Source organism: Pistacia vera, unplaced genomic scaffold, assembly GCF_008641045.1.
Source record: "Pistacia vera cultivar Batoury unplaced genomic scaffold, PisVer_v2 Contig272, whole genome shotgun sequence".
NCBI classification, from domain to species: domain Eukaryota; kingdom Viridiplantae; phylum Streptophyta; class Magnoliopsida; order Sapindales; family Anacardiaceae; genus Pistacia; species Pistacia vera.
The window spans coordinates 692,560-709,415 of record NW_022196082.1 but is presented as its reverse complement, the minus strand read 5'-3'; the positions used below and the strand labels follow the sequence as shown (position 1 = coordinate 709,415).

The window sequence follows — 16,856 nt, the reverse complement described above, 5'->3', positions numbered from 1 at the left end:
TGAGTTTATAAGCTAAAAAAAATAAGTTGGGGGGAGGTACTTTTTTTTTTAGCTTATAAGCACTTTGCTTTGCTTATAAGCTAGTTTGACCAAGTATATTACCATATTATCCTTATTTAATTTTAAAATTCCATAGTATGCTATTGTTTAATCTAGTATCTTTTTTAGTAATTTTATAATAAAATATATTTATAAGCCCCATTTTATCAAACACGTCAATTACTTATCAGTCACTTATAAGTACTTTAACCAAACACGTAATTGCTTAAAATTTCAAATGCTTATAAGTTAATTTTTGTTTATAAGTAATTGTTGCNATCTAGCCGGAAAAGGCCATAACGACGTGTTACGGCACAGATCCGACAAGTCTGTGCCGTAACGAAATTTTCTGGCCAGATTCCGGCGGTGGTGGCCGGAATCTGACACTGCAGATAGTGGGGGTGTTTTTGTCATTTTACATGTTAGGGTCTTTATGTAAATTAGTAAACCTAAGGGCTTTTTTATAAATTTTTAAAATTTACCTCGTAATACTCCCATATCCAATAACCCAATACTATCCCTAAAATCCTATCCAAAATACTAAACCAAACACACCCTATAACATTTCCTTTGCACGGACATGCATTTTATTCTTTGTATTTATTCAAACTCAAACTTGTAAATAAGAAAAATATTTGTAACGAATAAAAGATCATTTTTTCTGAGGAAAAAAACAGTTTTATGATCATTATTTAAATCATTAACGATATGTATTTATTATCTCCTTTATAAATATCAAGCCCTAATATATATATACACACACAAAATACTATATACTTTACTGCCAATAACCATACGGATTTTATTTTCTTGGTTTATGGTTCAAATAGACATTTGCTTTAGGTTTTAATTGTCGTTATGATGCACATTTGATTCCTATAACGGTTAATAATTAACCCCTAAAGTTTAACTAAATAAATAAATTATTCTAAAGTTTTTAAAAGAGTAAACGACATTTTCCCACCCAAGGTTTGGTAAATCTACAATTCCCACCCCTAGTTTCATAAATTACAATTTTCACCCTTAAATTAACATAAAATTGTTTAATCTAACAGTTAAAAGGGTAAAATTGTCATTTCAAAGATAAAAATTTTAAAATAACCCTTCACTTCTCAAATTCACCCTACCAGCGATTTCAGGTCATTCCAGCCTGTTCCCGACGCAGTCGACCCCTCCTGATACCACCATTACAATCTTCTCAATCCCCACATCAAAACCCCCTAACCTCCCCGCCTGATTAAACCCCCCAATCTCCGGCCGTCACTCTTAGTTTCAGTCGGCATTTCATCCAAATTTCAACAGGTCCCAGCATCGGAAACCACCCCCCAACACCACCAATAGCATCACCGGTTTCCCCCTATCAAAACCCCTAGCATTGTCGACCACAATTGCTCACCAATCGTCGCCTCCTCTCCCTTAGGTTTTCGCATTTTGTTGCGCCTTTCTAGCCAAAATTCACCACCTCGTCGAGGTGCAATCGGATGGAAAAGTTAGGGGTTTTGGTGAGGAGGATAAGGGGATGCTAATGGTGGTGTCGAGTAGAGATGGCAATGGGCCCGATATTTTCTGGTACCCCTTTACCTGAGGTTTGCGGGCTTGGGCTTGGGCCTGGGCTTGATTTTAAAGCCCGATAAAATTGCCTTTAAATGAGTTAGATGGGTTTGGTTCAACTTATAAAAGTGGATTTCACCATAACATAGCTGAAAAGTTAGTATAATCAAATATTATGGAGTTTTAATTGCTCATTTATTGCTTAAATTATTTATAGAAATAGCTTCAATTAATATTTAAAAACTATTTCTAAAATTTAAAATATAAAAAAAAAAATTGAAATTTATTAATATTTAAAAATAAACATTATTAAAAAAAGCGGGCTTGGGCCGGGCCTGCAGTTATAAAAAACCCGTTGGGTCGGGCTTGGGCTTTGCCTATCATACCTGTAACGAGCTCGGGCCGGGCTTGGGCCTGTGTCATGAGGTCGGGCTTGGGCCTGGGCCAAGGGGTACCCGGTCCCGGCCCGGCCCGGCCCATTGCCATCACTAGTGTCGGGGAGGTCTAATGGTGCCAGAATCAAGCCGAATTTTTGGCTTGGCCGGGATCTCCTCTAGGGGTTATTTGAGAGAAATTTGAGATGTGGGGGTTTTGAGAGAAAAATAACGGTGTTAATTTAATAGTGGGATTGTGGGAATCTGCAATTTATGAAACCAAGGGTGAGAACGTAGATTCGTAAAACCTTGGGTGGGAAAAAGCCATTCACTCTTTTTAAAATAACAAAAATTCTATAGTACTTAGTGAACCATTAATGAATCATACTTATATTATAAATTAATGAATATTTCTCTAAATTGTCATTTTGACAATTATTTTAACACAAACAACTTAATGATAAAGAATTTTTTTTTCATAAACATCAAAATTTCTTTTGTTATTTAATCAAACATGGAGGGAATTATTATCATAAAAAATTTTTAAAATTTAGGTTGATCATTTGTGATTTTTTTTTTAATGTTTATTTATTTTTGGTTTTTAATTTGGAAATTTAAATTTGTGATTTGAAAAGAATTATAGTGAGCAAATAGCATGAATGAACGTTTAAGTAATTATGTTTTTACATAAAGATATTTATGAAATTTTGACAAGGTATTCTAACACCTTCATAATGGTATGTGTTGAAGAAGTGTGGACTTATTATGTAGACTGTGGTCAACAATTGTCAAAGTTAACCAATTTTAAGGTTAAAGGAAATATTTATAAGAGAATATTTCTACACGTTTAAATCAAGCTACACCTTTATATTTATTAAATAATATATGCCTCTTTGTCTTGTATGTAACCAATAAAACCTTCTTTAATAATTAATATTGACAGAAACTGTCACAAAATTGAAGAAGACTTTTTTGTTTTACGATGATTGAGATCAACAATGTTTTAAAAATGAAAATTATGTATTTAATTTAAGGAAGGTCAGTGAAATTTTCTTTTTGAAAAAATATGTAGCAATACCAACATTTGTCATGTAAAAATAAAATATAAATTAAACATGTTTTTATTGAAAAATATAATGCAAATTTTTCTAAATGTTATAGTTGTTATTTGTTACAACTACTATACTAGCAACCAACTGGTACCATAATTGGTGTTAATACATATACAGAAAGTCAAAACATTATTTTAAAAATATATATTATATATCACATTCTCATAAAGTCTATCTTCTATCTCAAATCAATCAATATCATTTTTTATTGCAAAATCTAACATACAAACTTCAAATAAATAACATTAAAACCATCACAAAAAGGTGGTGGACCAACACTAGTACTTACCTACTAGGCAACTTATGACTAAAATATATTAAGGTTGGTGATTGAATTTTAGTAATTCAAATGATTTTGATTTTAGGGTTTATTTATTTATTTATTTATATAAATAGTAAACCCCTATGTATTTGACTTTTTGTAGTGATCAATTCTTCGCTTCAGAAATGTGACCCTAACTCCTATTTTTAACTGTCGTTAGGTTTTTTTTTTTTTAAGTTCAAAGAAAATGACATTTTACTATTCACCAAATTCAACTAATCTATATCCAAAATCTGTCAACAATGTTAAGAGATAATATATTTTTTGGAGACTAAATTGATAAAACTGTTGATAAGTTTGAAGGTTAAATTGGTAATATTTTTTAACAGTGGGTGTTCATTTAAAAAAAAAAAAAAAAAAAAAAAGCCAACACAAAAGGCAAAGGTCATATTTCCAAAACCAGCAATATTCACAATAAACAGACCAAACACACAAGGTTACGACATATTTCTAAAACCACCTTATGCTCACATAAAAATGCCAAACGCAGAGGTTTTACCATAAAAACCCTTGATTTGATTGAATGTCTTCTTAACATTTATAATGTAATATGTAATTTTCATTAAAATGATAATAGAAACATTGTTTTATAAATTTTTGCAGTTGAAATATAAATTTATTTAAATATCATAAAAAAATTTAAAAATTCTTTGTAAAATTATATATATATATATATCAGCCTAATTAGTGATCGTGACAAATATGACTTATCAAGTAACAAGTGTAGGTGTTGTGGGCCTTTACTTATGAAACAATTTTTCGTAACATACGGTGGGCATTAGTGTTACGTACATACGAAGCAACAGTCCTAATTTTGTTTTATTTTATCTAAGTTTTGTAAATTAAATTTAAGATCACAATATTTTTGCTTAATATATTAAGTGAAATATATATATATATATATATATACACACACACGATTTGTGATTACCATGTGATTTGATTTTATTGGTGATGATGTGAACATATATTAATTGCAGCATTGATATTTCAAATCTAAAGGTAAAAGCATACATGTTTGAGTGACACGTTAGACAATTTTATTTTATTTTTGAGCTCTAAAATTGCTTTATTTTGGAGCTCTAGAATTGCTCCCTCTTGCCAAGTTGGATCTATGGTTTAATGAGATATTAATGTACTGCATTGATATTCCAAATGTTCATATCAACCTAAGCTTTTCTTGATTAGGTTTAATGAGATATTAATACACTTTATTGGTTTTCCAAAGGTTCATATCATCTTGATTACATTACGTAGCACATTACCCAAACTTTTCTTGATTAGGTTTAATGAGATATTAATGCACTGTATTGGTATTCCAAATGTTTATATCATCTAGGATTGCTATTAATAATTACATAGGTGCATTGTCTTGACATTGCAAACATTTCTTCATACTTAATTGCATTGGCATTCGAAAAGTCCAAATAAGGGTTTATAAAAGGGGCGTATGTGCAATTGTGTATTATCGCAATGTGTTAGTTGGTGTCAACAACACATCTGGCATTTTGTTAATTATTTATAGGTCATGTTAGTTTGTGTCAATAATACTTTTGTTCTTCATGATTTTGTTAATCAATGATTTTTTATTTATTTATGTTTTTGTTGGTATTTATAAGTCAATGATTCATGAATTGGCATGGAATAAAGGCAGACGCCTGATTGACATTGTCAAATGAGTTGTTATTTTGATTCGTTCTTCTAAACTATAAGTATATCTTCTAACTATTTTAATACAAAACTGTAAGTATATCTCTTAACTATTTTAACAGTTATTATTTGATTGAATGATTGTTTTTGTTCAGTCAATTTATTTAAATGATTAATTGTGTTAATCTTGCCGAACAGTAAGTGTATTCTTTAACAATTTTAATACAAAGATTAATTAACTTTTGTTGATTTCGTTTTCAGGTAACAGTTGTTATACGAATGAATAATTGTTCCTTAACAATCTTAACATGAAGATCGATTAAATTTTGTTATGTTTGTTTTTAAGGAAATGTTCATGTACTTTACTGAGATCAAATCGAGGATGATCTTATTGTCAGCCGAACTGTGAGTATGTGTCATATCTATATTAGTATAAACAGTTCATTTGTGTTAAATATGTTTTCTGTAAAAACATTCATGTATTTTAATTTGTTATATGAATGATTAATTGTTTATGTTCTACTGATATGCGAGTATATATGTTAAATGAATTAATTTTGGCTTATTCCGTTTTCCAATTAATAGGTGTTATTTGAAATATTTCTTATCAGTCCTAAATTGATAATCCTTTAAATTTGGGTTAAGTAAACCATTCATTTTATCATCACATGCATTTCAGTTTCCACAAAACAATCAATAGTAAATTGACCATAACTTTCTCAATAAAAATCCAATTGATGAGAGGATTGAATCTTTAGAAACTAGACAAACAGTGCTTCAATTTGATATATTATACGCTTAATTTGGATAATTGTACCCTACTGCCAAACCATTCATTTTATCATCACACACATTTTGGCTTCCACTGAACAATCTGTAGTAAATTGACCATAACTTGCTCAATAAAAATTCAATTAATGAGAGGTTTGAATATTTAGAAACTAGACAAATAGAGCTTTAAATTGATATATTATATGCTTAATTTGGATAACTGTGGCCCTACTTCCAAACCATTCCTTTTATCATCTCATACATTTCAGTTTCCCATATTTCTCAATTTTCACTTAACAGTCAATAGTAAATTAGTCATAACTTGCCCAATAAAAATCTAATTGATGAGCGGTTTGAATATTTGAAAACTAGATAAATTGGGATTTAATTTGATATATTATATGCTTAATTTCGATAATTGTAGCCCCACTGCCGAACCATTCATTTTATCATCATACATTTCAATTTCCACTGAACAGTTAGTAGTAAATTGACCATAACTTGCTCAATAAAACTTCAATTGATGAGAGGTTTGAATATTTAGAAACTAGATAGATAAGACTTTAATTTGATATATTATACGCTTAATTTGGATAAATGTAGCCCCACTTCCAAACCATTTCTTTTATCATCGATTTCCCTTGTTTCTCGATTTCCATTGAACAGTCAGTAGTAAATTGATCATAATTTACCCAAAAAAATCCAATTGATGAGCGGTTTGAATCTTTGGAAACTAGAAAGATAGAGATTTAATTTGATATATTATACGATGAATTTGGATAACTATAGACCTGCTGCTGAACCATTCATTTTATCATCACACATAAAAAACCAATTCAATTTTAGTGATGACAAAGGAAAACAAATATTGATATGTAGTTTTAATTGTATTTGTTCTATCTCTTTTTGTTGATATGTTTTTTATGTTACATACATATATCGAAAACAAGTTGTTGCTTAATACAACCAATTTTATTTGTATCACAAATATCATCTGATGTTTGTAACCATATAGTTTTAGTAAACCATTTGTAATATGCCAAACTATTGTTATTATCCTTAAAGGAAAACAAATATTGATATGCCGTTTTAATTGTAATTGTTCTATGTCTTTTTGTTGATATCTTTTTATGTTACATACATATATCATGAAAGAAGGTTGTTGCTGAATATAACTAATTTCATTTATTTAACAAATATCAACTGATGTTTGATGCCGAACTATGTAGCTTTAGTAAACCATTCATTTTATCATCACACACATTTAGGTTTCTAGTGAACAATCAGTAGTAAATTGATCATAACTTGCTCAATAAAACTCCAACTGATGAGAGGTTTGAATATTTAGAAACTAGACAGAAAAGGGTTTTAATTTGATATATTATATGCTCAATTTGGATAACTGTAACCCCACTGCCAAACCATTCCTTTTATCATCACACACATTTCGGTTTCCACTTAATAGCTAGTAGTAAATTGATCATAACTTTCTCAATAAAAATCAAATTGATGAGAGGTTTGAATATTTAGAAACTAGACAGGCAGGGCTTTAATTTGATATATTATACGCTTAATTGGGATAACTGTAGCCTCACTATTGAACCATTCCTTTTATCATTACATATATTTCGGTTTCTACTGAACAGTTAGTAATAAATTGACTATAACTTGCTCAATAAAAATTCAATTGATGAGAGATTTGAATCTTTAGAAACTAGAGAGACAGAGCTTTAATTTGATATATTATATGCTTAATTTGGATAACTGTTTCCCCACTGCTGAACCATCCATTTTATCATTACACACATTTCGGTTTCTCATGTTTCTCGATTTCCTACTGAACAGTCAATAGTAAATTAGTCATAACTTGCTTAATAAAATTCCAATTGATGAGCGATTTGAATCTTTGGAAACTAGAAAGACAGGGCTCTAATTTGATATATTATACAATGAATTTGGATAACTATAGACCTGCTGTCGAACCATTTATTTTATCATCATACACATGAAATAAATTCAATTTTAGTGATGACAAAAGAAAATAAATTTTGACATATAGTTTTAATTTTATTTGTTCTATCTCTTTTTGTTGATTTTTGAATTGATTTTGTTGTTTGATTTGTGGGTTTTACAATTATCGTCTTTTTTATGATGTTATCATCAAATGTTTTTTTTGCTATATGTGGTGGTCAATTCTAATTGCAGCAAATGAATTTGTGTCACAAGACCTTTATCTTCATGACTTCTTTAATGCTTTAATTAAGTTGTCTTCATATTATATTGTTGAAGTTGTTGCTTTCTATGTGAGTTTTCTTCTCAATATGCTTAATTTCTAAAATAATAATAATAAAAATAATTCATTTTCTCTTCTCAACAATCAAAATCAATTTTTTTCTTTTGGCTCAGCAAGTCTCTTATTTAAAAGTTCACATTTTTCAACAAAGTTTATCTTTCTCTTATTTATTTATAGACTTATCAATAATACCCACTGAGTTATCCTGCAATTTTTTTTGCTTTTCTTAACAAAGTTTTAAATTTTGGTTACAGATGTCAAATGGTGACATATTTGAGAAGAACCATGATAAAATAGACTTTGAGTTAAATTTGTGGATATTTTATTTATTAATTATCAATTCAATATAAAAAAAAAACTTCAATATATAAAATATATATTTAAAACACAAAAAAATCAATAATAATATAAAAAAATATAATAAATATACCCAGTGCAATGCGCTAGCTTTTCATCTAATTGATAATAATTCTTCATCAAAAACAATAAAAGCAAGTAGGTTGCAGGTATTCGTTTTAATGATATTAAATGACATGAAGCTGATGTACAATATAGATAGGTTTGCTTTAAATAATATGAAAATGTAATTGTCTTTCAATTTTCATAAATACCCTTGTAGTAATAGGTGACACCAGAAATTTGATTATTTTCAACTAACAAAAATCATTTATAGATTGACTTTCAGCCTATTTTTTATTATCATTAATCTTTAATTGCAATTATATTGCCTATAATTTCATTAAAATATTTTTAGTAATTCAACGCGTTTTAATAATTAAACTCATATTATATGGTTATAATAATTACCGCATTTTAAAAATTTAACACCATAATAACAACATAAAAGAATTTTAACATCAAACACAAGACCTATTATTATATAATTGCTTAACTTGCGTGTAATATGAAAATTTTCTCATGCTAATTATGATGCCAAGACTAGACTATCATCATAATAATAAAAATAAAATTTGAGTAAAAAATTATGTAACCCGCCAAAACATTGTGTACTTTACATTACGTAACAAATGACTATTTTACCCCCAATTATGACAACGTTTCTGATCAAACGCTGTTGTTTTAAGTAATTTGGTTTTGTCCTTTTCCTTAATGTGTGGGCAAGACAAGTCACAAGTAACCTTACTTTCTTTTTAACGTTGTTTTGTTCCGTAACAGATTCTTTTATAATTCAATTCAAATCAAAAGAAAAACCAGAAATCCAGTAAGTTAATAACTTTGAAATGAGTTGAGATGAGTTGAGTTGAGTTGAGTCGAGTCGAGTCAAGCCCGAGTCTTTAAATTTATTTTAATTCAACTGCCATGTTTTTTACCATCACAACTACTCTCTATAAAAAGCCTATTTCTCCTACAAGATCGCTCATCAATTTGTCCACACCACAAAAAAAACCCAACGCTACATCTTCTACACACAATACTTCCACCTGCATTTCTTCTAGAGACCTCCATAGACTGACTGTCAATCCACAGCAGCCGTCGATTTTTCTTGCTTCGACTTCTTGGTCTCATTGTTTTGGTATTTTGAAGAAGAAGAAGGAGATGGTGGCTGTTGATCAGTACATTATTGCCACTTTCTTTGCTTCTCTCGCTGGGTTTCTTCTTCTCTTTCTTTTGCGCCGTAACGGTAAGAAGACGACGAAAAAGGATGCCGGAACGTACAAGATCGGGAACGACATTGTTCATAGCGCTGTCGGCAACGGAGATTACTCCTCGCCGGACGGCACTGACGTCATCATTGTCGGTGCAGGCGTTGCTGGCGCAGCCTTGGCTCATACCCTCGGCAAGGTAATTTCTTTTACATTATTGTTATTATATTTGTTTATTTTTAATTTCCCGTTGCTCTAAATATTGAATTTACCAAGCTCTATAGGGTATTTGGAAGTTTCTTCGTTTTATTGTTTTTAGTACCAACTATTTGATGAATTTCATACTTCATTTATCTACATATTTTTGTCTACGTAAGCTACACCAGGATTTGGTTCACATTTTTGGTGTGGGTTATTTTTTTATTAGTGAAATTTTTTTCTCTTTTGGTTGGTGATTGTGTTAAGAGTTTGATAAAGCAATTGCCATGTAAAGGTGTTTGGATTGGCTGAAGTGGGCTTAAAGGTTACTTGGTTGTTACTAGAGATTAGAGTCACTTTATAGAATTTTCTGATGATGAATAGAATCTGATGACACGAACAAAATTGGTTTTTGGTTGTAAAGCTTAAACAAGAACTTCAAAGATGAACATGCTGACTTTTGTTGGTCATTTCTGATTCTTTGGTTTCATGGTTTGATTGCTAGCATAGTGAAGAAATTCTAAGGGGTGAATAGTATAAAGGCAATTGACTTCCCCCAGAAAGTTTAAGATGTACACTTACTGTTATTGCTTGCTTCAATAAGTTTTACATATGTGATTTACATTCAATCTAATTTTAATTGATGTACTTTGTCCATGTAAATTTATTACTCTTAAGTTTAACTACAAAGAGATTTGTATATTATAAGGTACATATCACTACTCCTAAATGGATACAGAGAAATCCTAATTTAAGAGTTACAAAATGTTGAAGAGACACTTTGAACTCCAGAAATATGTCTGTTGTTATTCACTTGTTTTCTGCAAAGTCTTATTCTGAAGTCTTGACTTTAACTAACTGCAGGATGGAAAACGGGTTCATGTTATAGAAAGAGATTTGACAGAGCCTGACAGAATTGTTGGTGAATTGCTTCAGCCTGGGGGATACCTGAAACTAATTGAATTAGGCCTTGAAGGTATGCGCCAGAGCTGCAATCTATATCTTTTACTTTGCATTTCAGAGAGATGAAATCTTCAAGACTTTCAATTGTTGTTGTTGTAAACAACACTCTGTGTGGTTAAGGACTAGTTCTCTTTATGACTACTTTTTGCACGTAGTTATCTTATATTTTCTCCAACTGTAAATATATTGTGTTTTTTAACTACAGATTGTGTAGAAGAAATTGATGCCCAGAGAGTGCTGGGATATGCTCTCTTCAAGGATGGGAAAAGTGCCAAATTGTCATATCCATTGGAAAAGTTTCATGCTGATGTTGCTGGGAGGAGCTTCCACAATGGGCGTTTTATCCAGAGGATGAGAGAAAAAGCTGCTACTCTTCCCAAGTATCTTCCCCTATCTCTTTGGCTTGACTGATTGCATTATTTAACTTGTTGCTTTTTGGTTCCTTGATACTTAGGGTTTAGTTCAGCATGAATTTTCTATATTTCATGCACTTCACTATTTAAGTGTTGCATCAAAGTTGATGGTTATTAATCTCCTTGCATCATTTTTTGTTCAATTCAAATTAGCGTACGACTAGAGCAAGGAACAGTGACATCCCTGCTTGAAGAAAATGGCACAATAAAAGGGGTTCAGTACAAAACTAAGAATAGTCAAGAACTTAGAGCATATGCTCCTCTTACAATTGTGTGTGACGGTTGCTTCTCAAATCTGCGTCGTTCTCTTTGCAAACCAAAGGTGAAGTTGCATCTTATAACCTTTAAGTTCTCTTGTATCATATGTAAATTAGTCACAGTATTCAAGATAGTTTTAGTGAGAGTATCTGTTAATTCAGGACGCTAGAAAATTTATTGTCTGTCTTGATAATAAGTTTACTCTTCACTGTGTCATGTTCTTCTCTTGCTTTATTCTTTTGTACTGAGAAGCTAATTGTATCAGTTTAACTATTTGACAGGTTGATGTGCCCTCTTGTTTTGTGGGTCTAGTGTTAGAGAACTGTCAACTTCCTTTCGAAAACCATGGGCATGTCATTCTAGCAGATCCTTCCCCCATATTATTTTATCCAATCAGTAGTACAGAGATTCGATGCTTGGTTGATGTACCAGGTCAAAAATTGCCTTCCATTGGTAATGGTGAAATGGCCAAATATTTGAAGACCATGGTAGCACCACAGGTATCTGTGATTGAAGTACATGTTTTAGGATTATTAAAGATACAAGGATTGACCTTTTCGTGTTGGGATTAGTTTTATATTCTGTCCTTGTTTTACACTTTGTTTTGCCTTGATTTAATTGGAGAGTGGCTGTTTCAGGTTCCTCCTGAGATTCGTGATGCCTTTGTTAACGCAGTTGACAAAGGCAGTATTAGAACTATGCCAAATAGAAGCATGCCAGCTGATCCTCAGCCTACTCCTGGAGCTCTTCTAATGGGTGATGCTTTCAACATGCGTCATCCTTTAACAGGTGGTGGAATGACTGTGGCATTATCTGATATTGTTGTGCTTCGGAATCTTCTTAAGCCCTTGCAAGACTTTCGTGATGCAGCTGCCCTGAGCAGATATCTTGAATCCTTTTACACCTTACGTAAAGTAAGCTTAATTAGTATACTACTTTTATTTATTCATTTTTATCATTACAGCTGTAGAAAAATGGGAATGTACCTGTTTTAGGCTTACAGTTTGTTTTTTCCTTGCAGCCCGTGGCTTCAACAATAAATACTCTGGCAGGTGCCCTGTACAAGGTTTTTTCTTCTTCCCCTGACCAAGCAAGGAAGGAAATGCGCCAAGCATGTTTTGACTATTTAAGCCTTGGAGGTGTTTTTTCGAATGGACCAGTGGCTTTGCTTTCTGGTCTAAACCCTCGCCCTTTGAGTTTAGTTCTCCACTTCTTTGCTGTGGCAATTTTTGGTGTTGGTCGCTTGCTAGCACCATTTCCTTCGCCTGAGCGCATTTGGATTGGAGCTAGATTAATTTCGGTATGCATTTCCATCTTTTATAATTGATGATTAAAGCAAGTATGGGTTATCGCATTTGGGATTTTTCAATTCTTACAACAATTTTTCCTTTTACAGGGTGCATCAAGTATTATTTTCCCCATAATCAAGGCAGAAGGAGTGAGGCAAATGTTTTTCCCTGCCACTGTTCCAGCTGTTTACAGAGCTCCTCCTGTTGATTGATATATCAAATATTAGATGGCAGTAATCTATGCAAACTGTTCCACTAAAGAAAGACATTGGATTTATTTGGCTAGAAACAATTCTGTAATTGTATGATATTAGATGATATTCTTAAGAACAGGTGTTTAGAACGCCTCCCAGACTTTTTGATGGTGAACAACTTTTATATTGAATTTATATTTTTCAAGGAGTCTGTTCTGTCCACGAGAATACCTTTTCAAATCTTACAAGTGTAATGCGAATTCAATCATTATTTTTGCTAGATGTAGCAATGAAATATCCTAAATGCTTCTAGTTCATCAGTGATTGTGCTGTCGCTGAGGATAGTGTCTACTCTGTGGTAAAATCCAAGAGATGACCAAACCCCTATCTTGAAATGTGTCTGGATTGTTAAATGCTTTTCTATGGTTTCCTTGTGTAAACATAACATGTGACTCAACTCAGGTTGCCTATAAAGAAGAATAACGAAGAAACAAGTCATTTGCCGGTACAAACAAAGTAACTATCCAATAAAATCTCATACCCAACTCCTTCTATATACAAAAATGACTGCCAAAATTAATCACAGATTGTATAAAATAGAAGAATTATAGAATCAGATAGATAATCACTGGCCTGGGCCCAATCGTGCTTGGTGGTTTAGTAGTCATGTAACTGCTACTTTGTTTTGGTAATCATGCAACTACTCTGATGTCGCGGTTCAGTGTAGTTCTTGTGTAGTAGAAGATGATAATGATGAAGATGAGATCAACTGACATGACGTGAACCATGATCCGCACCTGGAGTTCATTGTGCAATCTGCATTGATGGATTATCAGGGCAGCCACTATTAGTACACATAATGTAATAATGAACTTTGGGAAGTGGACTTTCATTGTATATTTTTTTTTACAGTATACTAAATGCACGAATTTTGATACACGAAACCTTCCTCATATAAACCAACTGTTCAACATCACCTCTATCTTTATGAAAGTGGTAGGGATAGAGTCATAGAGAACTGCTTACTTCTTTCTCATGACCTGACACGGCCAGGAAAAAACCTTGTCAAGGATTTCACTAGTTAGCTGTGTTCAAAATGGTTGACATTTGCAAGTAGTTATTTATCTTGGTGGCTCTCTCAAATATGCCAAATAACTAGTGCTCCTAAATGACTACAACATTCTTCTCAAGCTGTCTTTAGAATGGATTTAAATCCCCACAATATGTTCTCAACGATAACTTCGGCTTATGCATCAATCCATTAGGCTCTACCATTCCAGAACTAGGGAAGCATACAACACGTCATTTGTTGAATTCTCAGTTCCCATTTCATGTTGGACTATGTTTATTGTCAGTCTGATACTTGCATCTTTAACTTTCAGTATATCAGGATTCGAGCTTGCATGGTTTTATGACCCAATCCAGCTGCAACCAGGTTGCTTCATCACCCCTGTTCTCTTTGACAGTTCCCTTATATTCGCAGCTTCTTCCCATAAACCTGAAGCTGCATATATATTTGCTAAAAGTACGTAAAGTGATGGATTATTTTGTTCATTTTCAAGGAGAAAGCCAGCAATGATTCTTCCCAGTCTTAAATTACCGTGAGCTGCACAAGCACTGAATAATGCCCACCAGACACTAGAAGGCACTTGAATATCCTTATTTATTAGTCTCTCAGCCTCATCAAGATACCCTGCTCTTCCAAGAAGGTCAAGCATACAAGATAGATGATCTTCTGCAGGAACAAAGCCATAGTAGTTCACCATGCAGTTGAATATCCTAGTGCCATCATCAACTAAACCTGCATGGCTGCAAGCAGAAAGAACAGCAGTAAAGGTGGCATGGTCAGGTATAAGGCCAACTGCATCTTGCATTGCCTCAAAACAACTGATAGCTTCCTTTCCTTCTCCATGCTGTGCATATGCAGAGATTAGGGCATTCCAAGAGACAGTATCCTTTTCAATCATCTCATTAAACACTCTCACAGAACAATTCAGATTCCCACATTTTGTATACATTGAAATCAGAGCATTACCTAAAGAGGTCTTTGAGAAAAGATTGTATCTCAAGATGTAACCGTGAACCTGTTTTCCATGTCTTAAGGATGAAAGGCTAGCACAAATACTCAAAACAATGGTGAGGGTATACACATCTGGCCTTGCATCTGACATCAGTAATTTGCAAAATTGCTCTAACCCTTGCACTGGAAAAGAATTTAACAGGAACCCAGAAATGATAGTATTCCAGGTTACCAAATTTCTATAAGACATGTCATGAAATATTTGATAGGCATGCTTTATTTGCTCATGCTTTGAGTATGCAGAAATCAATGCGTTAGAAACTTGGATATTTGAGATGATCCCATTTCTAAATACAAGGGCATGAATCATCTCTACGATTTCTTCAAACTCTGAGCTCGCCAACAGACTTCCAAAAGTAAACTCATCTGATTTGACCGCTACCCTCTCCATTTTCAGATAGGCCGAGATTGCCATTCTACCCAGGTTCCTTTGAGCATAGCTTGATATCATAGTATTCCATGAGACAAGATCTTTCTCTTCCAAGCTCTGAAAAACCATCTGAGCTGCATCTAAATCCCCACAGGTGGAATACATGGTTATTGCTGCATTGCTCACAGAAGTTAATGCTTCAAAACCATTCTTAATGGCTTGAGCATGCACTTGACTCCCTACTCCGACACAAAAACATGCACTCATTACACTCACAAACGTCAGTTTACTGGGCCTATGAGAAGCCTGTAGCATCTTTCTGAACATCATCAAAGCCTCTTCAACTCTTCCTAAACTCACCAAACCACCCATCATCACATTAAAACTAATATTGTCACACACAAATTTTTTCGCTTCTTCAAAAACCATACTCGCATCCGCAACAATTCCACAGTTGAAGTACATAGTAATCAACGCATTGACCACAGAAACTGTAACCAAAAACCCAGTTTTAATCACCAGCGAATGCAACTGCCTCCCAAGTTCAACTAATCCTATATCACACACACTCAACACACTACCCAAACTATATTTATCATGCCTAATGCCCAATTTATGCATTTCTCTAAACAAACTAATACCAATATCTTCATGCCCGTTTTCCACACACCCATTTATCATCGCATTATAAACCGCCAATTCTCTACTAGGCATTTTATCAAACAGTTCACAAGCATAACCAACATGACCCATCTTAGTACAAGCCGACAATAACGTCGTCCAAGAATAAACATCTGGGTTCTCTATTTCACTAAAGACCCTTTTAACTGAAACAAAATCTTGCGTGTTTTTATAGAGCGAAAGGATTGAATTTGCCACGTGAGAACATAATTTGTGGCCGGTACGTATAGTGTAGGCATGGAGTTGGTTACCGAAGGTGGACTTGCGGAGATTTGCGCACGCAGTGAGGGTTGTGGAGAGAGTGTAGATATCAGGTTTAAGATCATGGGAAGAGTGAAGTTGGACGAAGAGATGGAGAGCATCTTGGTAATGGCAAGAACGAGTGAAATTTACAAGTGAATTGTTGAGTTTGATGAGTAGCTGTTTAGTGCAATAATTGGTTGTAGTGGCGGTACTGGGTATTTTGCAACTCAACTGCGTCATCCGTTGGTAGTTTTGTTGTAGGAGATGTACATGATGGAAACCTTTCTTATATGTATTTTTTGACCAATTTTATCAGATTTTTCAAGGAGAATTTCATTCTCTTGTTATTTTTTGTAAACACTGTTTTCGATTTATTTAACTTTGATACACTCTCCTCTGTATTACTTTGCTACAATACTATCAGTCATAATTATCACAATCAGTTGATGAT

The 16,856-nt window shown here is 32.9% G+C and overlaps 2 protein-coding genes across 2 annotated transcripts; one reads left to right on the top strand and one right to left on the bottom strand.

Moving 5' to 3' along the window:
- Window positions 1-9,383: 9,383 nt before the first annotated feature.
- On the top strand, window positions 9,384-13,242 carry LOC116133721 (squalene epoxidase 3-like). The gene is made up of 8 exons (XM_031419414.1): window positions 9,384-9,915; window positions 10,779-10,890; window positions 11,083-11,257; window positions 11,444-11,612; window positions 11,830-12,048; window positions 12,187-12,462; window positions 12,570-12,848; window positions 12,945-13,242. The coding sequence occupies exons 1-8, from the start codon at window positions 9,433-9,435 to the stop codon at window positions 13,047-13,049; spliced, it is 1,818 nt and encodes a 605-aa protein (XP_031275274.1). The 5' UTR covers window positions 9,384-9,432; the 3' UTR covers window positions 13,050-13,242.
- A 905-nt stretch (window positions 13,243-14,147) lies between these two features.
- On the bottom strand, window positions 14,148-16,645 carry LOC116133681 (pentatricopeptide repeat-containing protein At3g49740-like). Its single transcript, XM_031419367.1, has 2 exons — window positions 14,632-16,645; window positions 14,148-14,535 (listed from the first exon to the last, which is right to left on the bottom strand). Exons 1-2 carry the CDS (start codon window positions 16,643-16,645, stop codon window positions 14,441-14,443), a joined length of 2,109 nt encoding a protein of 702 aa, XP_031275227.1. The 3' UTR covers window positions 14,148-14,440.
- Between the last annotated feature and the right edge of the window lie 211 nt (window positions 16,646-16,856).

Coding starts and splice junctions, on each gene's coding strand:
- LOC116133721 (XM_031419414.1), top strand. CDS start 9,433: ATGTTTTTTACCATCACAACTACTCTCTATAAAAAGCCTATTTCTCCT. Junction 12,049..12,186: donor AGACCATGGTAGCACCACAG/GTATCTGTGATT, acceptor TGGCTGTTTCAG/GTTCCTCCTGAGATTCGTGA. Junction 12,463..12,569: donor CCTTTTACACCTTACGTAAA/GTAAGCTTAATT, acceptor TTTTCCTTGCAG/CCCGTGGCTTCAACAATAAA.
- LOC116133681 (XM_031419367.1), bottom strand. CDS start 16,645: ATGACGCAGTTGAGTTGCAAAATACCCAGTACCGCCACTACAACCAAT. Junction 14,536..14,631: donor CAGTGCTTGTGCAGCTCACG/GTAATTTAAGAC, acceptor ATATATATGCAG/CTTCAGGTTTATGGGAAGAA.